The 26,073-nt window shown below is 53.3% G+C and overlaps 9 protein-coding genes across 9 annotated transcripts; 3 read left to right on the plus strand and 6 right to left on the minus strand.

Annotated features, from left to right (window-relative positions):
• Positions 1 to 2,196: 2,196 nt before the first annotated feature.
• J4E78_010131 (uncharacterized protein) lies at positions 2,197 to 4,095 on the minus strand (the record flags this gene model as incomplete). The annotated part of the gene is made up of 3 exons (XM_049370712.1): positions 2,197 to 3,497; positions 3,578 to 3,833; positions 3,883 to 4,095. 3 exons carry the CDS (start codon positions 4,093 to 4,095, stop codon positions 2,197 to 2,199), a joined length of 1,770 nt encoding a protein of 589 aa, XP_049217592.1.
• Positions 4,096 to 4,478: 383 nt separating this feature from the next.
• Positions 4,479 to 5,037, minus strand: J4E78_010132 (uncharacterized protein; the record flags this gene model as incomplete). The annotated part of the gene is made up of 2 exons (XM_049370713.1): positions 4,479 to 4,696; positions 4,782 to 5,037. 2 exons carry the CDS (start codon positions 5,035 to 5,037, stop codon positions 4,479 to 4,481), a joined length of 474 nt encoding a protein of 157 aa, XP_049217593.1.
• A 1,085-nt stretch (positions 5,038 to 6,122) lies between these two features.
• On the minus strand, positions 6,123 to 6,499 carry J4E78_010133 (uncharacterized protein; the record flags this gene model as incomplete). Its single annotated transcript, XM_049370714.1, has 2 exons — positions 6,123 to 6,287; positions 6,359 to 6,499. 2 exons carry the CDS (start codon positions 6,497 to 6,499, stop codon positions 6,123 to 6,125), a joined length of 306 nt encoding a protein of 101 aa, XP_049217594.1.
• A 664-nt stretch (positions 6,500 to 7,163) lies between these two features.
• J4E78_010134 (uncharacterized protein) lies at positions 7,164 to 8,180 on the plus strand (the record flags this gene model as incomplete). The annotated part of the gene is made up of 2 exons (XM_049370715.1): positions 7,164 to 7,193; positions 7,242 to 8,180. 2 exons carry the CDS (start codon positions 7,164 to 7,166, stop codon positions 8,178 to 8,180), a joined length of 969 nt encoding a protein of 322 aa, XP_049217595.1.
• A 1,770-nt stretch (positions 8,181 to 9,950) lies between these two features.
• J4E78_010135 (uncharacterized protein) lies at positions 9,951 to 12,234 on the minus strand (the record flags this gene model as incomplete). Its single annotated transcript, XM_049370716.1, has 3 exons — positions 9,951 to 10,499; positions 10,610 to 11,838; positions 11,886 to 12,234. The coding sequence occupies 3 exons, from the start codon at positions 12,232 to 12,234 to the stop codon at positions 9,951 to 9,953; spliced, it is 2,127 nt and encodes a 708-aa protein (XP_049217596.1).
• A 3,218-nt stretch (positions 12,235 to 15,452) lies between these two features.
• J4E78_010136 (uncharacterized protein) lies at positions 15,453 to 17,241 on the minus strand (the record flags this gene model as incomplete). Its single annotated transcript, XM_049370717.1, has 2 exons — positions 15,453 to 16,787; positions 16,840 to 17,241. 2 exons carry the CDS (start codon positions 17,239 to 17,241, stop codon positions 15,453 to 15,455), a joined length of 1,737 nt encoding a protein of 578 aa, XP_049217597.1.
• A 1,223-nt stretch (positions 17,242 to 18,464) lies between these two features.
• Positions 18,465 to 19,313, plus strand: J4E78_010137 (uncharacterized protein; the record flags this gene model as incomplete). The annotated part of the gene is made up of 2 exons (XM_049370718.1): positions 18,465 to 18,958; positions 19,013 to 19,313. 2 exons carry the CDS (start codon positions 18,465 to 18,467, stop codon positions 19,311 to 19,313), a joined length of 795 nt encoding a protein of 264 aa, XP_049217598.1.
• A 200-nt stretch (positions 19,314 to 19,513) lies between these two features.
• On the plus strand, positions 19,514 to 22,324 carry J4E78_010138 (uncharacterized protein; the record flags this gene model as incomplete). Its single annotated transcript, XM_049370719.1, has 1 exon — positions 19,514 to 22,324. One exon carries the CDS (start codon positions 19,514 to 19,516, stop codon positions 22,322 to 22,324), a length of 2,811 nt encoding a protein of 936 aa, XP_049217599.1.
• Positions 22,325 to 23,624: 1,300 nt separating this feature from the next.
• Positions 23,625 to 24,159, minus strand: J4E78_010139 (uncharacterized protein; the record flags this gene model as incomplete). Its single annotated transcript, XM_049370720.1, has 2 exons — positions 23,625 to 23,792; positions 23,977 to 24,159. 2 exons carry the CDS (start codon positions 24,157 to 24,159, stop codon positions 23,625 to 23,627), a joined length of 351 nt encoding a protein of 116 aa, XP_049217600.1.
• Positions 24,160 to 26,073: the final 1,914 nt, after the last annotated feature.

Consider the following 26,073-nt stretch of genomic DNA (forward strand, 5'->3'; position numbering starts at 1 on the left):
ATGATACATGTGAAGATCTTGCAATTTGGAAGTAGGTACAATTTGCTCGTTCGTACATCCATTGTGATGAATCATCCGATGTGCGGAAAGTACTGTGACCACTGAGGGACTTCGAAAGCCGAGTCCGGGAGGTGGAAGACATCCAGGAAACATTCGACTATGATGAATGTTCTACAAAGGACATAGAACAAGAAAGCAAATGTAAGGAATAAGCAGAAAAGCACCGCGCCTCGGAACTCCCACGATTGCTTATCGTCGCCAGCATAATCATCGTATGGTTCCATACACCTGTACCCAATTGCGAGCGGGGCGCCCGATATCAGAATAGTCAGGCTGCTGATCTTCCAGAGCAGCTCGTCCATCTCGCCGCGAAAGGATCGATTCCAAACAAGAAGATGTATGCTACCGTAGAACAGACCCGCAAGAGGGAATCCTACGAAAAGAAAAAAGTTCTCGTTTGTAGCTTTTTTTATTTTTGGGCGATTGCGCACACGTACAGCCAAGCAGTTGTTCTCTCTTGTGTCGATGTTCATGCTACTCAGGATATTGGTGCACGACCCGTACTTCCTAACAGCTTCATAGGCTAGATCGAAGCGTTGGAAGTCTCGTTCGGAGAGAACTAGCGGAGCGTCATGCGAGTGCGATCTGTGCGTGGGGATAGCGAAACCATGGTAGACATTATAGTTTGAGACTGATAAATTGGCGTCCCTCGATGGTCTGAGCAACATATGATCTAGGTGTCGGGATGGATGGTGCATTGCAGTGTCAGGCGTTAGGCCAAGGTCTTTGCTGTCCTGCATATCCAGTGGTGAAAAACGAACTCGCGGAAACATATCGCCAATGGCAAGAAACGCGATCACCGAGTGTGTGTCAACGTGTGTGAGAATGGTCGGCTCTTCGACATCAAGCGGTTTATGCCACCAGAAAGAGAAATACATGATCAGGGTACAAATGGCGTGCACGGTAGTGTTCATCTCCAGCAGCGAGACAGAAAGGCCTTGAGCTGACCGGGTCGCGCACTGTACGCCAAACCATAGCGCTTGTCCACATGTAACGAGCTTTGTGAAAGCATTTGCCTTGCTCTTATCTACTATGGCTGATTCGGGTAGATCCGGGAGGAGATCAGGAACGTGATCGGCGATGGACCTAAGGCCTTCTGGTGTCAAGATCATCCTCTGTCGCCCATCTGGGAGATAGCTGTGATCCACGCCCCGAGTGTCGACAGCGAAGCCTCCCATCGTGGCGTACAGGGAGTGGGTCTGTGTCCAAGGGTGTCGCCGAAACTTCGGGTCAAGCTCAACGTCTATAGCTTCATGAAGATGCTTTGGCTGTTTGATGAGCCTTGTCTTATTTCCAATACATTCCAGACCATCACAGATGGATCGGAGGAAGTCGTCCAGTGTCGCCTTTAGCCTTCCGATGAAACCCGGGGGATCTGGCTGGCCGAAAGCTTTTCGCATTGTTTTCCCTACGTCATTTGCCGCTACATGTTGACGGTAGGCAGTAAAGACAACCTTGAATCGAATCAACCTTGGCCAACGTGCGGCAGAGTGATTAGACTCACCCATTCTGGGGCAAAGATTGCTATGACCATCCAGAGCAACTTCCGCCACGTTTGCGGTGCGATTCGCCAGGCTTGCGCCTTCATCTCGTCCGTTTCATGCTCAGGGATGTTCAAGTGAACGGATGTCCAAACACACAGGACCATCGTCAGTAGAGAGGACGAGAGTATGGAAAACGTGCCGCGAACCAAAGGCTCCGGCTTCCAGGTGTGATATTGTGTACCATTGGGCATAGTTGTGTTCGCCATCTCGTTTGCCGCCTTGTCCAAGGCTGAGGGTTCAGACCGCGCGCCCGCGACACGATGTATGAGACTTTTTCTGTTTGCTTAATGATCGTAGTCAGGCTTGGAGCGTCTTCTGTCTTCTGTTGAACGACGGTCGTTGTGAGACTAGAGAAGACGGAAGTGAAGCGGTTCGGTTTATTATCAGTCAACCGCTTTCCAGCTGACAGAATGGTGGCGGCTGTGGCGTCGCAAGGCTGAGGCTATACAGCATCTCGACAGCCCAACGTCCCGCTCAAAACCTGAAAGCTGACAGACATGCAGGCCGCGAACTTCACATTCGTCCAAGAGATGATGCCAACTCAGATGCTGCATGAGACTATGCTTTGTAGTGTCGCACAGCAGATCATATCTCATAATCCGTAGACGAATGTAAGCCTATCGTCGCCCTCCCTGCCAGACCGCGCAGCCTTCTCGAGCCAATCCGCTAGCCATGCAAGTTTCGCATGCGGCCGCAGCACGTTGATGGCTTGTCTAAGCCACCGTTGTTGCTGCGGTACCGGACCCCTGCCATGAAGCCTTTCGGCCTCGACGTCGTCTTCGCTCCATTTGCGTAACATGTCTTGTCGCGTTTTGTTCTCAGCCTTCAAGCGTCGAAGGAAAAGCACGTAACCCAGAGCAGCTAACGCGACAGATGCAAGTGTCCACCAGAACGGGACAATGTAGCCACCCGCAGCGTACTTTGGGCGAAACAAAATCGCTGAGATGACTCCGGCGAGGTTGCCCCAGCCGTTGATACCGAGCAGCAATGCGCGCTTACCGGGTGACGGCGTGTTTCCGGAGATCCAGGCCACAGTGAGGGGAGATGCGACGTAGGTACCGGAGAGGAGGATGTTGAGAGCGATGTAGCGGGGTATCGCCCAGGAGGACGGTAACAGTACCACGATTACCAATCCGGTCACCATGATGAACAGCCCAAGCAGTATAGGCTTGAGGCGTATGCGATGTTTGTCGCTGTAGCTAGCTGCGAAGTAGAGTACTATGGCTCCACAGATATGTGGTGGTGCAGTGAGCAAGTTGATGAGCGCAGGGTTCGCCTTCTTCGTCAATGGTGCCAGTACAAGCGGGAGGAAGACAGAGAAAGCATAGACTGGGATGGCAGATAGAACGTTACAGGCGAGGATGTGCCATATCTTCGTGTTGAACACTGACGAAAGGACGTCGTGAGGGCTTAGACCGCGATCGTCGACCAGCTGTCGCGATGGCGTGGCTGAGGTGATCGAGTGCTTGGATGAGTCGAGAAGACCGCGCGACTCCTCATCGTAGGTTTCTTCCGCTTCTCGATCATCTTCTTGGACTGCTGCCGGCGCGTTCTGTATGTCTCTGTCTCTTACCACACGCGAAGACGCATATCGACGCTCTTCAGGTGTGAGGAACCATGCCGTCTCCACGCTGTGTGGTAGCCAGAAGTATCCGATGAATGCCACCACGATAGTGAGAGTGCCCTCCAGTAAAAAAAGCACCTGCCACGGTTTCCAATCTTGGTCTGAACCTCCATCGTCGCTACCGAAGTGGGAAAAGACGAGGTAGCTTATAAGGCCTCCAAGAGCGCCGCCAACTGCTGCCTGACCGTAGAAGAACGAGAGCCGTCTGCCGAATTCGAAGCGCGTGTAGAAGAGGGAGAGGTAGGTGACGGTGACTGGGTAGAATCCGGCTAAAGACCATGTTAGCTTTGGAGTCTGGAAGGGGAAGCGACAGTCAGATGAGGAAAGCGCGAGTGGGAGGCTTCCGTACCTTCAAGACAGCCGATGAGGATGCGCAGCGTATACAGCTGCCACCTGTGCCTCACCCACGCATGCAGCGCCGTGCATACCCCCCAAAGAAGCATACAACTCGGCACCCAAAGCACCATGCCATACCTCCTCCCCAACGCCGCACCAAGCGGTTGCAGCGCAACGAAGAAAGCGAAGAACAGCGCAACAGCCGTATTCAACGCGCCCTTGTCGAGTCCAATATCCGCCGTAAAGTGCGCAGACTCTGCATTTCCAATCTACATCGCATTAGCAACAGCTCTCCCACAAGAGTTTTTGTATACGTACATTCGACTTATCCAGCGCATTAAACAAGAACAGCAACGCCAGAAACGGCAGTAGTAGACAGTCCAGTTTCCTCAGCGTCCGTTTATGCAACCGCGCATCCACAGCGCAAGTTTCCTCCAGCTCATCCGGCGGCATCGTTGTCGTGTCGTGATCCGTTGCAGAGGCAGACGAAGCTGCAGTGAGCTCGTATAGCTGGTGCTCATGGTCGGCCATATTGTCGGGCGCCAAGAGCGAGCCCACGCGCATGCATCACAGGGTCTGCGACTTCGGATGACCTCGGTCTGTGTCGGGAGGGATGACGCGTTTGGGTATGTGGGAAAGGGTTAGAGTCAACAGAGGGATGCATGATGGAATGTTGTGGAAATGTCAGATGAAGGTACGGAAGATTAGATGGGCGGTTGAGCTATTGTTTTGGACCCTGAGGGCATGACGTTGTTGATTGGAAGGTTCATGGGGGTGCTGGGATTGGCGCTGGAGTGGGAAGGCGCCGAGGGTGGCTTATCGATTACCACCGAGATTGGAGAATATCGTTTTGGGTACTCTCATGATTTTCTAACATGACACCGTGACATTCGAACGCATCGAACATCCATTATCTACTCTGCCATCTCCTCTTCTCGCTTTCCAAACGCCTTGACAGCCTCGTAGTACAACGTAGCAGTTGCCTCACATGGTCCCTTCGCACTCTCAGTCGCGCATTGATTGAACATGTCCGTCTTGAAGTTATCGTCGGTCCGCGCCTTCATTGCGTCGAAGCGGCCTTGTTGTTTGTAGTTGCGGTAGCCGAAGTCGTGGCGGTAGCAGGAGTTGATGACTGCAATTATCAGTATTGTTTACTTGATATATGAAAAGCGTGGAGAGAACATGGAATGTGAAAGAATATAGGTAAAAGCACTTACAGTCAAATCCAAACGGGTTATCTGGACTAGCAGTGCAACCATTGCTCTCCCAGTTTAGCTCTGGGGGGCCGACCTTTCCGTTACGGTTGGCGATGAACTCGGCGATGGAGATGTCGAACATGTAGGTATCGGTAACCTGCTCAAGAGACGCCTGGCGTTCGACAAGCTGTGCAGGCGCAGAGACCGCAAGAGAGGCAAAGCCCAGAAGGGCAGCGATGATAGTGGACTTCATGGTTGGTAGACTTGGATGAACCATTCAGGGTAGAAGTCGACGTATATGTCTTTAAGCTAAGCTACACTGCCTCACTTTATACCACGTACACCACGATGCATAATGTCCCGACGTTTGTGCCGCGGGGCCTTCCCGGTCTTGGGCGTTTGCGCCATCATGGGTACCTGCATGTGTGCTTCGGAGCAGATCACTTGCATATGAAATGAAGCACTTCGTCGAAATAGGCCCTTATGTGCTGGAAGCGTTGTAGTGAGTAGAGAAACAGCATGCAAAAGGACGGAAGAATGCATGCGCATGCCAGATCTGTCAGATCTGTCCGTGGTCACGGTCTTATGTCGGACTTGCCAAGAGGTATGTAAGCAGGTGATCCGAGACAGCCTCTTCAGCCGCGCTATCACGACCGCAGTTGCTGCGCATGTTGTTGATCGGTATTTAAGGAAAGGTAGTGTGAGGTGAAATTGAAGGTTCAAGAGGACAGGGCTTATAGTGCCGTGGTGACAAGAAGGCAGGCAGGATTCAAATTGGAGTATACGCAAAGACGATGCAGACACTTCAGGTGGATGTGGGTACCATCATGCCTGATATCAATATTCAGCTTCTGCAGTAGCAGGTCGACAAATTGAAGGGGGATCTTGCTAGAAGTAGCTCGCTACGCATCAGAACCGTCAGGTCGATTAATGGTTGTGTGCCAACGAAACGCGCTTTCGAAATGCCGCTCGAGAATCGGTCATACAATGCTGTTCCCGTGGGTGTAGGTCGTGCAGATTGATTATCTGAGGAGTAATAAAGTCTGAAGGCTTGAGTCTGGTAAGCTGAAGAGAGGCCCCACATGTTCGTTCCTCGCTGGTTTGACAGACATAGCTACCGTTCATCGATGCGGGGCTGTCGCTCTGGACACACTGGGACCTCTCCGCAAATTCTCCAGCTGTTGTATCCTTCTTCGTAGTATCGTGAGCGGGCCTGAGACATCGGTTAAACATCGAAGAATGCCCTGTAGTCATCACTCCACAAATCACCATCCTTCGTGCAATGCCATTGAATTGTCTATGAGCATATTCCCACTACTTATACAGTGTCATCGGCTCTTTCTGATCCTTCCAATTCCTCGCTTACAACTTGCTGATGAAGAGACGGGCAGCGAACATGCGCAGACGCTGGGGCAGGATGTACTTGGAGAAGATGTAGATGAGCGATGGCAGGAGGATGAAGGCCACGGTGGTCTCGTTGACGAAGAAGAAGGGGATGAGCTGGGGCATGGCCGACTTGAGGATAGTCTATCACTTGTATTAGCTTCCTTCCTTCCTTCCTTCCTTCCTTCCAGATGTTTCCCGGAGTCCAATCTCACCATCTGCTGAGGGCCAACCTCGACCTTCTTGTTCTGGCTCGCGATGAAGGCGGGGCGCGCCAGAGCGGAGGGGCGGACGGCCATGGGCGCGCGGGCAGCGGCGGCCCTGGAGAAGGGGCGGAGGAAGCGGGCGGCGTTCATGATGGGCTATCTGGAGTTTTGCGGGTCAGCGCGCTGCTGTGGGGGTCCAATTGGCGGAGCTGAGCCTGCGAGACGGGAAATTGACGCACTGGACGCGATGGTCGAAGCCTGGGGAGATGAGGGGAGATGGTGTTGCGGTCGCGGGAGTTTCGGTGGTGTTGCTATCGTCGTCCGCAAAAGCTCGCACAGCTGCGATCCCGGAAGTTGCCGCGTCCGTGCGTTGGCTTGGCGCTGCCTTCCCTACCAACTCCGCACTTCCCCACGACTTCTCATCTGTATCATACATTGCGTCTTTGAAAGTTCTTGAGACTCCTATACTGTCGCCTCCACAAAGCGCATCCCCTTTCACGATAGCCTTTGCTCATGTTCTGGAACGCCCCTGCTGCACGCCGCCGGACTGCCTAACACTAGAGTTTAAGGTTTGCACAGTACTCCAAACATGATGATTGGTGTAGAGAATGTCGGATCTCTTATCCGCATGGATATCACAGACCTCTACAGCTTCATTTCTGGTCCTATTTTATATGACGAAATGAGCTAGTGTTGGCTCTTCCTTTCAACCGTGTCAAGTGCGGGGGGCCTCATCTTCCAACCTATGTAAAGGTGAAGCTTACTGCACTCGTGTGACATTTCCTCACCTGCCCTTGATTTCAAAAACACCAACATGGCCATCGAGAAGATCATGATATTAGGAGTAAGACGCGGGATGGGCTGACTGGCATCGAGTGGCTAACACGCGTAGAACTGGGAGCTTTGCCTCACCATCCTCAACGCCCTTTTCCCACAAGAAAAACGACAAGGAACACCCAGATATCAAGTCACTGTACTCACTTATCTTTCACAAACCCTCAGCCTGCCACCTCACGTCAAGGCCTCCGATGTACAGCACAAGAGATCCGGCTACTCGTCCGCTTCACTACAGTCGGTAATGACTGGGCAAGACTTGGTTATAAGCACAATGTCAGGCGGAGATGCAGAGCAACAGATCCGCATAATAAACGCCGCCATCGCCGCCGGCGTAAGGCGCTTCATCCCTGATGAATTCAGTCACGACAGCATGAACAAACAGATCCAGACGCGCATTCCAAAAGACGCTGGCCGAGCGAAGGTCATTGCTCATCTAAGGAGCATGCGGGAAGATTACCCGTATTTCGAATGGACTGCGATTGCGACTGGGTATACGCTGGACACCCAGCTTATCAGCGGCAACATGGGTTTTGATCTCGAATGGCATAGCGCGACTATCCATGGCATCGGTACCGAAGCGTTCGCAGCTTCCAGTTTGGAGAGAGTCGGACGCGTCGTGGAACGCGTAATCTCACACTGGGACCAAGTCAGGAACCAATACATATACGCTGCAGGCGTCATAACGTCCGCCAACGAGGTCCTGAGATCTACTGAAAAGACGACTGGTCGTGAATTCACCGTCGGGAATCACGATGTTCAAGAGTGTGTTGCAGAGGGAGAGAAGAGGATAGAGAAAGGATTCCCCGACTCTGGCATGTTTCTGCTCGAGCGCAGCGTGCTGTATGACGAACAACTGGACGCTTCAAGACCTTTCAGGAATCGCAACTCGAACTACGTACTAGGACTCAAATCAGAGTCGGTCGAGACTATCGTCAGAACCGCCTACGACGACTTCAAACACTACGGCAAACCCGGATGCGGATGTTCAGCTTGATACCCCACTTAACGTCAGACTTCTATACCATACCATCGATCTCACGCCTAATCCTACCTCATCTCATTTACCTCGCATCGCATTCCCAAACCGCAACTTCCCCCGCAAGATCCGCATATCCCGCATAATCTTCCATCTCCACACCCACCCCCTACCCGTCCTCTTTCCCGGAGCGGCAGACGAACAGTCCTTCATATAACTCAAAAGCCACCCTTACCGATCAGGAAAGATGTCGTGCATACACCCGGATAACGCCACGTCGTAGATCCCGTTCGACATCGCTTGGACCCTGAGTTCGACCCAGCCTCAGGATACGAGGCTGGGATTACGGTATCGCGGGATACGCGGGATACGCGGGATACGAGAGCGCATGGCGGGCCATTGTGAAGGTCGTTGCGCATGAGTAATTTCCTGGATGTCAATAAAGTTCGAGGAAGTGTGGATTTTGGAGGATGGGGACTGGATATAGACGGCGTCGGTCGTGCTGGGAGGCGCAAAGCGCGCGTGGCCTTTACGATGCCACTCAGGAAGCAAGAACCACATCACCACGATTGAACCTTCCTTATACCAGTGACATTTTATACCCTCCCAACTATTATTAACCACATCTTCTCCACTTCTCCTACCACCCACTGTCCCTCCCACACGTATCCCTCCCCTCCCCTCCCCTCCCCACCTACCGGCCAACAACAGCCGAAAACCTCGGTCAAAACTCCCAACATGTGTCCATACCCAACCCACACGGCCTCATCCACGTTACACAGCCTCGTCACAGCCTCAGTTTCGGGCTGCAGGATCTGAGACCCAACGGCAAGAAGGCTGAAACACCGTGTGTGCGGGAGGCGTTACTTTGGGGTCTCACCGGCAAATGTTGACGGTGAGGGTGGGTGCTGAGTGAGTAGAATGGGGTGAAGGGAATAGAGGGGATGTGAGAGGTGGGGTGGTGGTAAGAAGATGTGTGTTGGTTGTTGGGGTTGGAGTTGTGGTTGTGGTTTTGGTGTTTGGGTGAGTTGGTGAGTCGGTTAGTCGGTGAGGTGGCAGTGCGGGAAAAAGATCAAAGTGTCGGATGTGGCTGAGCGTTGGGCATCCATTTGCTTGTTCCCGCACCGCTCGCTGCAGGTCCCAGTCGACCAAAATGAACCGTGCCAACGTCTTTTTATTTTCCTAAGCACGTTTGCTCAACAAGTTTCTATTTTCCCTTCATCCAAATATAGCCAATTCAATTCAACAGTTCTCAAGTCAAGATTGTAAAACTTCTTAACGCATTGTTCAATGGTATTGCAACTTCTACAGGAGAAAACAAGTCTATAAACGTTTTTGCGCTGCGCAAAGTAAAAAAAGGCGGGACTAAACTACGTTCTACCTACGTTGGTTGGCAAAGTAAAGGGAGGTGGGGATATCGCTGGTGTGTGTGACAGTGTGACATGTCGAGGGATAGAGATGATGACAGAAAGGCTATGCTACTACTGAAAATGCTGGGAGTCGTGCCTTCGTGAATGCCGAGATAGATGAGTGAACGCTGCTGCGGGAATGGGAACGCTATAAACAAGAACGCTGGAAAAGGGGGGTGTAAATAGTCGATGCGACGGCGCGACGCGAGATTAGACGCAAGAATGAGGAAGTTCAGATACCAGTACCACACCCACCCGTGCGATAGTCTTTTTGTGCTACCTACCCTTCCGTGGATGTACCGTGAAGCCGGTGACGCCGAGAGAAACCCAGGACGCAATTGTTGCTTGTGAAAGAAAGTCTAGAGATCGGAAGTTTGACTCATATCATGCTCGCAATCGAGTTGAGTGCCGTGGTAGTTGTTCGTATACCCACAAGCTCGGGTTCACTGACTTGGTGCGAGAGATTTGGCGAATGCGAGTACTGGTGGCCGGAGAAGCTCTGCAAGCTTTGAAGTGGCGTGGTAAACATGCCAACTACGGGCTCGTGTCTGCTAGAAGGGTCGCCATACGCATCACCAAATGACGTCGCGGTCGGGGTTCGAAGGGAATGCATATTGGGCGTGCCCGAAGTCGGTGTGGGGTACGCTGTACTGGGATAGCACGAGGTGTTGACTTGCGGAGTCGATGTTGGTGTGGAGGTTGGCATGGGAGACGGACCGCTCGACATGCCGTAGGACTGGAGCGACGAACTACCGGGTATCGGTGTTGGTGTGGAATGGCGGTGAGATGTCGCGTCTGACGTCGAGAGCTCCGGCTTGACTGGATACGAAGACGAGGTCGCTGACGCGGACGACGCTGCACGAACGCGCCCAGCCTGTGTCTCACGGCGGCGCTTGGGGCCATCTTTGACTTTGGGGTGTGTGTGACACTGCGGCAGTGTTAGCATACTCGATCTTATAATAGTTGGTAGCGAGGCGAATCAGAACTACGGAGAGCCAATAGCCAAGCACCGTGGAATGTGAAGGACGTATGACTTACCTTGTATGCATGTCGGAACCATGTCGTTCCCTTCTTTTTGTTGCTGACGAGCGCAATCCATTCACCGCAACTCCCGCAAAGTCCTTCCCAGACGTCAAGATTGCCTTCCGTCCGGCGCGTGTCTTGCGGGCCCTGGAACGCTGCGCCGGTAGCTGCGCTGACACCATGCGTGAAGGACTTGTCGTACCAGAAAGCACTGTTCTTGAGTACAAGCCATCTGCCAGGCTTGCAGAGACCGCACCAGCCCTCTCGTTTATTGCCATGACCGCGAACCCAACGCGGGGTGTACAGGTCGCCAACAAAGCGAAGATCCTGCTCGTGTGGCACAAGGTCGGGATCGGACGGGTTCATGTCGGACTCCGGTGGGTTGAGTGCCTCTTCGTGCAGGGAGGAGTAAAGATCAGGTGGGTCTGACAGGTCTGCAAAATGAGATGAGCAGCCTCCGTGACGATCCGCGTTACTTTGGAGTAAGCGAAACAGGCCCTGCGAAGGTAGCGGTCGAGGCACCTCGAGATGATGCTGCTGTTGCTCCTGGTGGGCGAAGAACGGCTGGTTGTTGGCATAAGGAGAATTCGATTGCGAGTACAACACGTTCTGCGTCGGTAGCCCGAAGTTGTTGTAGGCACTTGGCGGGTAAGCGGGCAGCGAGTGGTGCGGGTTCAGGCGGGGACCGTATGGCGCAAAACGATCCGAAACCTGTGACATTGGGCGCGAGTTGTTTGGGGTAGATGTTGGCGCTTGCCCGGTAGACCACCTCTTGAACCGAGTGCTTTCGAGTGTGTATGGTGATGAGCGGACATTGTTGTGCGGTGTCGGCGACACGCGGGAGCGACTTCCAGTTCGAACGACGCCATCGTACTGAGGTCGTCGTGGTGAGGCAAGCGGTGACAGAAGATGGCTGGCACTCGGCTCCGGGTGGTTCCAAGTCTCATACTCAGACGGATATGAAACTGGTTCCGATGATCCCATCTCTTCGTAGGATGCCGGCTCTGGAAGCACACCGCCAGTGCTAGACATCGAAAAAGACGACTCAGATAGTCTTCGGGTGGAGTTCGGATTGAAGTTGGCCATGTTGTCGTGTTCTTGTTGGCCCATGTTGTTGTATTGGCGTAGATCAATGATCGGAGTGTTCTCATCGTGTCCCATCATGCCATGACTGAAGTCCGACACATCCGACTCCAGGGAGGGGAATGATTCTAGCTCTTCGCACACCTTCTGACCCCATGGACCTTTGTTCGTTAGCATACCATGCATGCCTACTACTGAAGAAGCTTACTTGTGTCGATGACGCCGGGAAAGTAGTCAGTCGTCGCAAGCGATTGCGGGGCAGTCATGGTGGTGCTGTAGACAACACCACTAGTCACAGTCGGTTGCGAAGTCATCATGTCCGGTCTTCCCATAAACTGTCGTTGATCCTCTCTGTTGCCTACAACAGGACCCCGCGGCGTAGCATAGTACTGCTGAGTTTGCGGCACAGCCCACGTGGGCTGAGGTGGCGACGGTCTGGACATAGGGTGCAGGCCTTGTTGTTGCTGTTGCTGCTGTTGCTGCTGTTGTTGATGTTGATGTTGATGCTGTTGCTGTTCATGAGGTGGAAGGCTTGCGTAAGAGTACATTGACTGCATCCCTGGGGAGGGGGAGGGATGCCCCATGGCGTACTGCCGATTAGGTGACGGACGGTACCTACAAAGGCCGTCAGCATGCGCGCACGAAGGAAGGCTCACTGAGAATACTCACTGTTGAACCGCATTGAACTCCATCTTGGGTTCCGTTCTCTATATACAACGACCGTAAGATGTTATGGAAGTAGTCTGTAGTGCAACGTGGTTAGCGACTGATTAGGCTATACTGCCAGACAAGGGATCACCCGTCGAAGCCCTGAGTGACATCGAGCAATTCTCAATTAGGAAACTCACATTGATAACGAAAGTAGACGGCTGCAGAAAGGAATGTGGCAGGGCGATAGCGCTGTGCGACTATGGCTGAGCAGATGTGGCGCCGGGTTGGATGTAAGTTTCTCAAATGAGTGTACGAGAACAAAGTTCTCAATCGCAGCCAGCGCGGATGGAGCCCGCTCCAAATGAAAGAAATGTATACGAAGATAGTAGTTGGGCAGGATCCTAAAGAGTGACGGGCCAAATAGTAGGAAAGGCGGTTGGAGGGGTTGCTAGGCTATATGATGAATGCACGGGGGTTGCAACATCCGAGAGGAACAACGAAGAGCAATGATCTCTGTGATTGACGCAACGGAACCGCTTGGGCGCAAGTTTGAGAGAAGTGTCGGGACGCGCCTTGGCTGCAGGTGATCTGGAACGGCCACAGCAGAAGCGTTCACCCAAAAGAGCGTCTGGCGGGGATGGTGTAGTGGGTGGTGGACCGGGCGCAAGGCTGCTGGGATGCCAAAAGGCGATTAGACGCACTCTGAACGGTCGCACCAGTCGTTGTCTCCATGATCCTCTCGGCTGGCTCGGAGAGGCTCCTCGGGCCTGCGCACCAAGTGCCCCATGTTGCTGAGGCGGAGGTGTCGACATGGATGCCGCGCTGCCCTCGGCCATCATGACGACCCTCTGACAGGGAGCACTTGGTCGACGAGTTCAGCTCGAAGGGCATCCCATCACTCGTTGCAGCTCGGCGTCGAGTTTCAGCGCTCGAACAGGCTGGTGCATGTCGTTTATGGAAGGATGGAGAGCTGGGAGAGGTCGGCCGCGAGATACGCAACTTCCCGCTGTATCAACTCCACTACCAGGTTTAGGGATCCAGTTTCATCATAGCTGGAAAAGTTTTGTCTCAATCGAGTGCGAGTTGGATGGCACGGAGCAGCTGATTGGGGGGTGGGCAGTGTATCATCGCATGTGGCGCGTAGTTTGGTGAGGGATGGGCTGAGTCAGCAGTCGCTTCCTCTGGCCCCACGTCTCTTTACCGCGTCGCGACAGGTCCGAAACACTCTTGACACACGTCCAGGGGAACCTGAGACCCACCCTGCTCGCAACGTGTACCGCACCATCGACTCTTTTCTCGGTTTTTTCTATATTGATTCGCCGACACGAGCCCTCGGTTGTGTCGTGCAGCGGAGTTGTGGCCGCATTTCCATGTGAAGTCGACGTATTCAGCTATTCACTGCGCGGACGCACCGCGTTATCGCCGAGCAGTGGCATCGTCAACTGCCCATGACCGAAGCGAAGCCACTTCATTCCGTTCTGCCCGGAATGGCGCCATCTTTGCGCCAACGGAACATCCTCTCGTCTGTCGTCCGTCGTGTGTAGTTAGCACGGTGCAACGGTTATCAAGCTTCTGCACGTCATTGAGTCATGTTGACAAGTGACAGCGGCCGATCGCCAAATTACCTGCTAGTCTGAACGTTACAAGACGTCGTTGATTGAATTCAATATTTCCAGGACTTGGCCTTGCACGCATGGAGGAATAACTTCAGATCACGAGGCCGCGGAGTGGTTCGCAATCTTGCCCTGGTTCGTGGCTTCGTTACGATGCATGCCTCAGTCTTGTACCACCACCAACCCAAACGCACATTTGTCAACAGGGCACAATTACCACCGGAACTTGAGAACCCAGGCTACCTGCAATCTTCCGAGAGCTCGAATTCCGAAGCACGAACTACTACAGCCCTGCCTCGGGTGCCGTGCCGGATCGTTCAAGATGATGCGCCACAAGGAACGACCCCAAGCAGTAAGCATCGTGGCTCGAAAAGAGCATAAAACGCCGACTATGAATGATTTCAATTCTCACGAACTCAAAATCGCTGCAGATCGCCGCTGCCATTATGCGATTAGTAGTAAATATTGCCTTGCCCCTGGTGTCAATGGCATCTCCACAGCTTCGTGCCTTTCAGGTCAAGATCTGTCCGGTACTTCTCGGCCAACAACAGACATACTTGGAATTGTCGCAAACGGGAATCCAGTCGCCCAGGCAGTGTGCCAATGCGGCGTCGATCGTCCCAAAGAGGAGAACCTGCTTTACCATCTGGGGATCATCAGCACCATATCACGACCACATATCTTATGTGCGATATGAGACCACACCACCCGTGCATCGCAGATTCTGCATGCAAAAGCTAGGTTCGTACGAAACGATTCTGCAGCAACCCCTCGACCACGTCATAGACAATGTTGTTCGACATGGCCACCTTTCATATCTAGATCTGTTATAACAGCGCGTTCCACAGCGTATCCGCCTCAGCGTATCGCAACACAACCAAGACACCAATTCACCAATTCACCAACAGCCCAGTCCCTGCACCTTACCACCACCTCACGAACACCCCCAAACCTTGTAACCATCTCTCACAAAACTCAGCCTTATGCCATGACGTAGCCCTCCCCCCCATCACGAACGACACATGACACCCCCAATTAACCCAACACACCCGGTCGTGGTGTAGCGTAGCTGCGTCGCAACTCCCCCGAACCCAACCGCACATCTTTCAGCCCTAAACTTCCCCAGCCAGCCCTACTGCCCCCAAACCGGGATCGACGTGTACAACATAAGTGAAGGAACGGGGGTCATCCATGTGCGCCGAGACAGTGGTTTTGACAGGGCTGGCAGGGAGGTGCTGGCGGGAGCGGGACGCGCGGACGACAACTCATCCACGACGGCCACACTATCATCATAGTGAGGGAATTGACATGTCGCATGTTTGTATACAAAGTTAGTGTTGATGTGAAGGCGTGCGCGATCGAGGAGACGGCGTGTTCGAGTTGACGAGAGAGATGGAAGTTGGGCTGCAAGTAGAATGGATCGTGATATCTTCCATCTATGAGGAGTCAATTCCAGGCAGCAAGTCTACCATCTAACCCCCAGCACCAAAGCCAAAGCTATATCGTGCGATCTACAGCTTCCCAACTTTGATCTCACACCCGCCAGACACAGTATCGAAGCTCAAACTACTCTTCCCATCCCCCTTTTTCGCCTCCACATGATTCTTCCCCGGCTCATCGTTCTCGCCCAACAACTCCAACTCCTTGCCCTGCAAATGCAGCGCACCACTCAAACTCGTGCCATCTACACTGCCCGTCCATTCTTCCGGGTATGTGACATCCAACCCACCACTCGTGCTCTTGTGCGTGCTCACCAGTCCACTCATAGCCACGCCCTTAGCCTTATACGGCGAGCGCAGTGTGAGAGAAGTCTGACCCGAGTGTGTATGCGTATAGATCTCGCTCTGGTAATCCCCGGATTTAAACGGCAAGAGGTCAGCCGTAACAAGGCCAGCCACGCTGTTGATCTCCGTGCGCGACCCGTGGATGAAAGTGCCATCTACGGAGCCGACGGTTGTGTTGATGTAGGTTTGGTAGTCGCGCTCGGGGATGTGTTTGCGTTTGAAATCCGTGCGGATACTACCCGAGAGAGAATCCACGCTGAAGACAGCGGGGTTTGTGGAGCCTTCTGCGGCGTGCTGGGGCTCGATGTCGATGTTTACGGATCCAGATTTGGTTTTAACGGAAAGGAGGTCGGAGAGGGCGTAGGCGCCGGAGATGGAGCCAGAGATTGTGGAAAGGTATGTTTGGCGTGAGGAAAAGGCGATGGCGTCGAGGGTGCCGGTGGTCAGTGAGATGGAAGTAGAGTCTGTGACGGTGAAGTTTGTGCCAGAGTGGATTTGCATGCCCATGTGGGTTGTTGCGATGTGTAGTTTTGACAGGGTGGCGCCGGGGGCCATGTAAATTACTACGGACATGCCCAGACAGGCTTTTCCGGGGCGCACGCCGTCGAAACCGTCGGGGAAGGAGGGATCGCCGATTGTGAGGCTGTTGTCTGTGGACGCGTATCGGACGGCGTTTACGTCGACGGAGGCGGATACGGCGTAGGATGTCTTTACTTGGATGGTGCCGGGGGCTTGCTCGGGAGGGGCGGTTGCGACGTGTATCCAGCCTGCTACTCGTCTGTATGGGCCGTCGAGTTGGTGGATGGCTTCTTGGATGCTGAGCTCGCTTGTTTGGCCGAAGTCGTGGTGTTCGGTTCGGACGTTGTAGTCTTTTCCGCACTTGGATGGCCAGCGAATCGGGAAGGATTGTTTCGGTGCTGTGGGTTGCGCTGCGGCGGATGGTGATGGCCATGGGACGGCGATGAGACTGGGTTTGTCGGAATCGTCGTCGATGAAGCCTTCGGGGTGGGCGGCGTCACCCTGTGCGGACTGTGCTGAAGATAGGGAGGTAGTGGCAGAGTTCTTGACGTATATGTCAGTATGATGAAGTGCTTCTTTGGGAGTATCTACTAACCTGTCTGTCCCTTCGGACTGACACCGCGGCAACCATGAGGGCCAGCATAGCAGACACAAGCATCATAGCAAGTACCGTGCCGACCACCTTCAACCAGGTCTTCTTGAGGCATTGCGATCTGAGACTTCGTCTCCCATACTGCTCTTCCTTGTAACTCGCATCCCGGGCTTCTCGTCCATCAAAGGAGAGCAGCCTCGCGCCTTCTTCGCCACTCAGTCGACTCGTATAAAGACCCGGGGTAGTGGCTTCAAGGTAAGTAGGCGGCGGCCTCTCATCCGTCCCAGCCTCTTGTCCCACAAAAGCCTCCATAAGCGGTGTCGAGCGATCATTATACGGCGATGGCTCGATGGTGATTTGAGGTCTCGAGGACCGACTGTTCGCTGACGCAGTATCGATATACATGATTCGCGGTTGAGACTGTCAACAAACAGTGTTTTTGAGAAAAGAACGAGTATTTAATGAAGATTGTAACTTGCGCACGCGCAAAGAATGGACCGAACCAGGGTATCAAGAATGTACAAGGAGAGAGAGTAAGAGGATGTGGAGGTCAAGAAAAGAGCCAGGCAGCCATCGATCTAAGTAACCATCCCAAGTTCAGGCATACAAAGCTTGATCTGCGACCCCAAGGGCTGGGCCGACATATTGTGCTGCTACAGATTTGTTTCGGTGCTGGAAACGCTGCATGTTTGATGTTGGCTTGGCGAGGGTGTGTGCAAGCGAACTGCCGTTGCTGCGCGTTGTTTGCGCTTTTCTTCCTCGGCGAAGTTTGGATTTGAGATGCGACTGTTGATCACTTATGGCTGATATCTAAGCATATACTTCATCGGAATAGAAGAAGAATGGGTTGTCAGAGGTTGTGGCTCGTAAGCTTGGTGATGAAAGGTTGTGGCTGGTGTCGTTCAAGGCGTTGTCGGACGATGGGGACGCTAGGCTAGGGGCTTGCAACGCTGTCGATCAGGCACTTGGCACTTCGGTACAGGCACACGGCAGCACGCAGATATGCCTGGACTTGACAATACGACGTGGCGAGCGTTTTTGTGGTCGAATATGGCAAAATACCGAGGAGCTTACCAGCAGATATTGATCTGGGATGACCGGGTAATCGGGTAGGTTCGACATGAATACTCAAGCCTCAGTCGATGGAACATCATTGGATTGAATTGATGAAAGCGTCGTCCAAGCTCGTATCTGAAGTTCAGCTGAGTGAGCCCAGAGGTATGTATATACGTAGGCTACCTCGTCTAGCAGCGGGTTCTCCGTGCAGGACTTCTAATCGCCACTCGGGGGCAACATGCGGCTCCTCCTTGCAATGGCGTTCTTCGTGCAGGCATTCTGCTTCGAAGTTGCTGCACAATTCGCGACTTGTCGCGATCCCAAAGTACGAAAAGAATGGTAGGCCGACCTTGAAGAGTGTGAGTAAGATATGCTGTAGCTTATGAACCTGTTAGGCGATCTCTTGATAAGACAGAAAAATTGCAGTACATTGCTGCGGTACAATGTCTTTTGGAAAAGCCGGCGGTCACTCCTACTACTGCTGCTCCAGGTGCGCTTTCGCGATATGATGATCTTGTTGCGACGCACATCAACCAGACGATGTCCATACATTTCGTGGTAGGCGCGGCATGATGTCACTCAAGACGATGCCGACCGCCATGAAGGGTCACTTCCTCCCATGGCATCGTCTCTTCACCTCATATTACGAGAAGATATTGCGTGAGGAGTGTGATTACAGTGGGGCGCAGCCGTATTGGGACTGGACGTTGGATACTCCAACTGCCAACTTTGTTCAATCACCCATATTCGACGCAACATACGGCTTTGGTGGGAACGGCCCTCTTGTGCCGGTCAACACGTCGAACAACGAAGTGCCAGGGCGAACTGGAGGCGGCTGCGTACAAGATGGGCCTCTCGTCAACATGACGGTTCATCTAGGCCCTGCTGCGTCGCTTGCAAGAAACGACCAGTGTCTGCGGCGAGATTTGGCGCCCGACTACGCCGCTATGTATGTGGGCAGAGATAAATTGGACACAGTCATGGCGCAGGCGGACTACGGATGGTTCGCGCGGACGATGGAAAGTGGTACGGCCTGGGACGATAGTCAGATCCACGCTGGTGGGCAGTACGTGATTTATCTTTCAGGATCCATGCGGCAATGCTAACGTGGTCTTCTCAGCTTCGGTGTCGGTGGCACCTTTGGCCAGATGCGCGATCCGTTCGCGTCACCTGCCGACCCCATCTTCTGGCTCCATCATGCCAATTTAGACCGCTTGTGGTGGTCCTGGCAGGCGAGGGATCTGGGGAATAGATTGCGCGACATATCGGGGCCGGTGGTGCTACAAGATTGGGACAACGCGCAGGGCGGCAATGTAACTCTGGACTTTCCGCTTTCGCTGGGTTATAATGGCTGGGATGCGAAGATTAGCGACGTGATGGACATTGATGACCTCTGCTATTCGTATGACGAGCTGTATTGAGCGGTGTTGATGAAGCACATTCTAGACCAGTGCCTTGTGTCGTGATGCAGGTGTGATGGTGAAAGGCTGGCTGTGAGCGGACCCCCGAGAGCGGGGCTTGGCGGTTGACGTAGCGAATTGTCGCATTGCGGGCGTGGCCTTTCCAAGCTTCACGTCAACGATGAAAGTCGAATCTCCATAACAGCCCGCAAACTCTCGACATGGCAGCCCTGCAGAAGTTGTCGCAATTGTCGCCGCCACACTGTGTGCTCCTCGCCGTACAATATGCCACCGAATCCAACATCCTAGCGCTGCGGGCGCTGACAGCACTCCGAGACGGGGATCTGCCGCTTGAGCTGACCCTGAGCATTCTCCTCAACTACCTCCCCGAAGAGAGCGACCCGGCGTCGTACTACGAATATCTCCATGATCTGGCGACTGGATCGCGGTATCCTGGCGAGAACCCTGGGGCATCGCTAGACATAACATCGGTGGAACAGCTCTCGAATTCACGGGCGAAGAAGAGGAGACATGCGCTGGATCTGCCGCCTGTAATCCATCCTCTTTATGCCGAAGAGAGCGAACTGGACCTGTTCAGCCACTTCCTCATACACCGCGCCCACCGAATAGACGCGCAGACGGGCCTCCTGGATCTCGTGCCTCAGCTGGTGGTCCCCTTCCTGGGCCACTCCGAATATCTACGCACGTGGTTCATATCGACCGTCCTCCCACTCCTACGCCTCAGCTACGAGTACTATCCGCAATCAACTGCAACCACGCTCGACGAATTTGCGGCACTCAAAGGACGACGTGCCATCGATTACCAACTCTCCCACGCTCGAAGCACGACACAGACCAATACACACAACGCGGCACGAGATCTGAAGGGCGTAGTCGCCCCATGGCTGTGTGGAACGAATGACCGCAAGAGGCGGAAGATCACACACGAAGGTCGGAGAGCGTCGATCACCCAGGATCAAGCACGGGAACCAGACGACTGGGATTGTCTGTTCCAATGGCTGCTACATGCATCGAAGGAGCACTTGGCGCTTGTCACGGCAGCCATCTCCGACTGGGACGGCCCTGAGGATATGGATCTTGGTGGCTACGAGGAAGGGCGAGACTACGTCGATGACCAACAACAGCGGCAGCTGGAGATGAAATATGCACGCACCGCGCTCGCATGTCTCTATCTAGTAGATAAGAGCGACATCACATCGTTACAGACCGCACATTCGCTGTTGACGAGGATATGCACGCTCCTCAATTATGACCCGCCTCCAGACCTCAGCATCGGTGTCGCGCAATTACCCAGCTACGACCTGAAGGATCCTCTGCTCCAGGACTCTACAACTGCTTTACTGAGAGAGGATCGTCTACTGGATCCTGACAATGTCATCACACAGCCTGGTGCCGAAGCGTTTCGCATCATTGAGCTCATCATCTTCTCGTCGTGTGTCCTATCGACCCTACAACAACCAGTATCTATCCGGGAAATTGCGAAGATGTCTCTGCGGGACGACTACTCCGAGCAACTATCATTACTCCAAAAGATACTGCACACACTGAACAGCGGCTCCAAGAAAGACAGCGAACAATGGGCTACTATCCGGTCGAAGTTACTGTGGCTCTGGAACTGGGGAACCGACTACCACGACGAAGACCGAAAAGCCCAAGGTGTCTTTGGTTTGCTGGAGCGGAAGACTCTAGAGACGGAGGTATTGAAGGCTCTTTTGGAAAGCAACCACTTCCCCCTCGCGATAGACCTTTACATCAAACCAGGATTTGGCGAACAGCCACTCCTCTCCTCAGATGTAGAGCAAGTCGTGCTCGCCTCAGCCATGAATCACTATGACAACGCCAGCAACGGCAATCGCAACAGAGGTGGTATGAAGCGTGCTGCTGATATAATCGCCGCATTCGCTCCCCACTTCCCTTCCTCGTCGCGATTCCGTCGCTTCCAAGCACTGCTCACAGCAACTCACGCCATGTCGTTCTACTCGCTCATACTCCAGCATGGCGTCCCTTTTCAGCCGGTCAATATCAGAGTGAGCCACAATCCGCTGTCGTTAGTGCGCAAATTACTATCGCAAAATAGCGGTAGCTACACCAAGCTCGACGATCTGGTTTCTATCGGTCAGAACTTGGTAGTCGCCATGCCATCAACCATTATGGATGAAAATTCAGGAAACGTGACTACGGACGCCGCCACGATCGAGCGAAAGAAAGCCGCGGCGGGGCAACGAGTGATTGGCATGGCTGTCGAAGCTGCACTGGAAGAAGATGACTTTGAAACAGCGTACTCATACGTCGTCAACCGACTAACCCCCTCAACCCCCTCACCAACACCACCAACCTCCTCAAACTTCTTCTCCTTCGGACCCACAGAAACCGAAGACCACTCCGACGACGCCGAAGACGTAGCCTGGCGCGCCGCCCTCCGCGCCGGCCGCCACACCTCCCTCTCCCCATCCACCTCCTGGACCCAATCCAGCTCCACCGCACGCCCCGACCTCCGCCGCCTAGAACAACGCATGGAACTCCTCAGCCAAGCCCTCCTCCTCGCCCCACCCAACCACCTCGAAGAAGTCCTCGGCGTATGGCAGCAGTGTGAAGCCGAAATGATGCACCTCCTCGCCCAAGAAACAGAAGCCGAAGAACGCTTCAACGACGCTGCTGACCGCAAACTGCCTGGCGCTTTCGATCTTGATACTATTACTGTGCAGCCGCAGCGAAGGGAGGTGGGGCGGGGTGCGGTGGAAGAGTCGCCAATGGGGTTGTTTGATGTGGCGAGGGGTGCTGCGGCGGCGTTTTCGAAAACGGCGTTTCCGCTTCGGAGTAGTAGTGGGAGTATGCAGGTTGCGGATCACAAGGAAGTGGGATCTGGCAGGGTTAGTATGGATGGCAGTGAGACAGGCAGTATGGATGCGCAGGAAAGGGTGAGGAGGAGGGATATGGTTGCTAATGCTGCGACGGGGGCGCTTGCTAGTGGGATTGGGTGGATGTTGGGTGCTAAGCCTGTTAACGAATAAGTCAAGGGGCCTGTTGTTCAAAACACGATGTTCATAAGTGTGACCGAGATAGAACTGTGAGAATGAAGCGTCTGCTGATGCGGTTTGTGCTTTCTGGTGAAGACGGGTACGACGTTACTTCCGTCAAGCTTGCTGTCATAGTCTACAACCCCAAAACATTCCACCACCGCTTCATCCCTGCGCGTTTCTCCGTACCTCCACGCTTCACACCCATCCCACCCCCCACCATCACCATATCATCCATCACACCCTCTCCCACACTTTCTGGATCAATACTCCATCCACATGACCACAACGGATATGCCGAGTCAGCAGGTTCCTATGCCACACACTCAGTCAATTCTCCTTCTCGTTCCCTCTAGAAAACGGATGCAACGTTACATACAGGGTGGGTGGGGGAGGCGGAGGGGAGGCGGAGGGGTGGAGGAGGGGCGGAGGAGGATGCCTAGAGTTGTTTGATTGACATCACAAGCCGATACTGCTCACCCAGCGTTTCATCCTACTGTCCTTCTCCGCATGTCCAGTCTTCACACCCATCCCACCCCCCATCATCACCATGTCGTCCATGATCCCCTCCCCCATACTCTGCGGATCAATACTCCATCCACATGACCACAACGGATATGCGGGATCTACAGGCTTCTATACATGCATCTCGATTAGCTCTCGTACCCCGTCTACAGTTAATGGCTAAGCCAAGACGGATACAACGTTACATACCCCTTCGATACAACATGCCCATCCCCTCGGATAAAGATCCACAGTACAGTCTGTTATGTTTGCGACTGGGATGGGGGTATAACATGGTGGCCCGTCATGCGAGAGCAGTTCGGTGCAGCAGTTGTCGGTCCAGGTGGGATCTATGTTCATCTGGCATAGGCTTAGGGGTGGGGAGGGTTGGGCGTTAAGTGTGGTGAAGAGGGGGAGGATGAGGAGGATGGTGGAGGTAAGGGGGTTGGGAGTGGACATGGCTGGGGTCGTTGGCGGTGATTGGAACGGGAGTGCCGGAGGTGGTAAATGGGAAAAGGAAGATTAAGGAGAAGGGTAGGGTAATGGTTGATATTTATATTCGAAGTAAACAGCCTCTCATCCCCGCTTCTAATAACCCCGAGTACAACATTACAATCCGACGTTACCCATTCTCCCCGCTGACTTCCTTCTGCCGTTCACATGTACTCCAAACGAGTGACAGAGCCATGCAACGTACCACCCATCCGTCATCCATCATCCCTTCTCACTATCCGTCATACCTAAATCCACTTCGCCTGCCTAGCCGTGTATGGCGTAGCCTACTACGCGCTCAAGCGTTCTTCATCGCAGCAACAGCCTTAGCCATAGTCTCACCCATAGCATTGGAACTGAAGTAATCCCAATACACCTGCTCCAAATCCTCAAGAGTCATGTATTCGGATACGATGCCGCTGGGTCCGTGGCCGAAGAGAGGGCCGGAGGCGGGGTAGGCGGGCTCCTGCGTTTATGTCAGTTCCATTACTACACTACCCACACCATCACATTCCCCTCCCTCTTCCCCCAACCCTATCCCACCGTTCATGAATAATCCTCGGAATTACTAGTAAAGATCATACCTTCTCAACACAAACAGCCCACCCCGTCGGATAATGATACGTAGAGCACTCGGTCAAGTTGCCCACATACTCGATATCAGTGCAAGGCGCATTAATCCCGCGGCTTATGACAGTGTGGCAGCAGGCGTCGGTGTAGTCGGTGCCGTAGAGGAAGCCGCAGATTGTGTCGTCGGGGCCCATCTGGGCGGTGGTGAGGAGGGGGAGAGACGCAGATGCTGTGAGAGCGATGGTGGGGGCGGTGAAGCGCATTTTTGGGGAGTTGCTTGTTGTTCGGCTTGTTGGGCTTGTGGGTTGTTGATTGGGTAGGTTTGATGAGTGGTGGGAGATGGGATACAGCGGTCCTTCATGGGCATTTATGTAATGACGGATATTTGCTGGATCAGTGGTAGAGATGGAGATGCACTCATTGAGGATGTTTTGGTACTGCAGATGCGGCATCCCGTCTTCTTTCCTTCCGTATGGCAGGAGTGTGTACCCGTGGGTGTTCCTCGGACGGGCGATGGGAGTTTGCAGAGCCGCATGGACTTGGCAACTCCGTTGAGAAATGAGAGCCGAATGACCCATTGGTGTAGCTCTAGATCGACTGACCGGAACGAAGAAGTTGAGGAAACGGCATGATAATCCCCAGTGCCGATGATGTCGGGGTCTTGCATATGCCGTGGACTCAGATGACATGTCAGGGTTTCCTAGTCTGTCAAAATCTTCGCGGATGGTGTCTGTTGCTTTCTGGTTGAGCCTTTACCTCTATCGGTAAGTCTTTGTTTTCTTTCCTTGTTGCTTACCGGGGTATCGATTATGTGTGAACATGTCCAAGATAGTCGAGCAGCAAACATACCTATGTGTAACAGTCGCACTTGAGGCTTGGGGGTTAGAGAATGAGGTAGAAGGTAGTACATGCTAGTAGTGGATGTGTTGAATGAGGACGGGGATACGCGTATAGTCCTAGGCAAAACCTTCCTTTGTTCCATCAAGAAACATCATCAAGCCAACCCTGAACATTCACCCCTTCATCCATCTGCAGATCCCTCATCCAAAGCCACGCTTCAAGATCATGCCACCAAGGCCCAAACGGAACTTCATCCAAGTTTGTGAGCCCCTGCATCGATACACCACTAAATCTATAAACCGTAGGATCATGGCGCAGCCGCCGGTGTTCTCTCACGTATCGACTTTCCTTACCCATGAAAGTCGTGCGGAGAGGCACAAGTCTATCCGCGAACACTCTAGCCCTAGCGAAATCACCCCTCGCTTTCGTGATCTGAAAAGCGAGGTAGTAAGCATGCGCCAGGCCGACTGGATTCGGACTATGGTCGTGTCGCTTCCACAGCAGGACCATTTCCTCAATGAGGCAGAGCAGGTTCTCAGGTGTTTTGTTGATGCCGCGCGGCCCGAGACCAGCTTCGTCTGAGATGATGTTGTCTATTTCGTTAATGCGATTCAGAATCAAGTCGCTCTCGATGGACTGCTGAGATAGTAACGAGCAGAGTTGACATTGACAGGTGAAATGAAATCTCCTCTGGAGCTCCTCTTGTCGCTCGTTTCGATCGAAGGCGCCGCCTAGGTAAGATATCGTGATTTCTTCTCCCTGGGAGATATCTCGTATAGCATGTACTGTTAGACGATTACTATCATCGTGCCAGCAGTGAGCAGCATTGTTACCGCACGCGTGGTTGATGCGGCATGCTGTGGAGAAGATACCACTGAGTTCTAGCTTTGACCCGATGGGTAGAGCGTTTGTGTACAAAATCCCGATCCATTGCGCCTCGTAGTCGTTGAAAGGGTGGATATTGCACATGGATAGAAACTCGCCTCTGTGATGTTGGCTCAAAGACGTGACTCGCTCTGCTAGTTCTGACTCAACTGGTTCTCCTACCGCGAAGACGGGTTTCTCAGATATTATCCTTGTACCTTTGGGGATATCTCTAGTCGCGATAAGGCCTTTACCTTTCCCTGGCATATCTTGGATGGCGTACATGAGTGGGGTGGCTGAAGCTTGCATGTTACCGATGAGTGCTTGCCGTGAGGGATGCATCTTGTTCTGGCTGCAAGTCAAACTATGGTATGATTGGCGCCTTGTAATTTGCTGGACGGTTCGTAGAACGTTGTGAGGATTGAATATCTATATAAGTAAGTAGCGCAGATCACGCTCAGGGTGTCATGCTG

The sequence above is a fragment of the Alternaria triticimaculans genome (assembly GCF_023758025.1).
Source record: "Alternaria triticimaculans strain BMP 0046 chromosome Unknown scaffold_27, whole genome shotgun sequence".
NCBI classification, from domain to species: domain Eukaryota; kingdom Fungi; phylum Ascomycota; class Dothideomycetes; order Pleosporales; family Pleosporaceae; genus Alternaria; species Alternaria triticimaculans.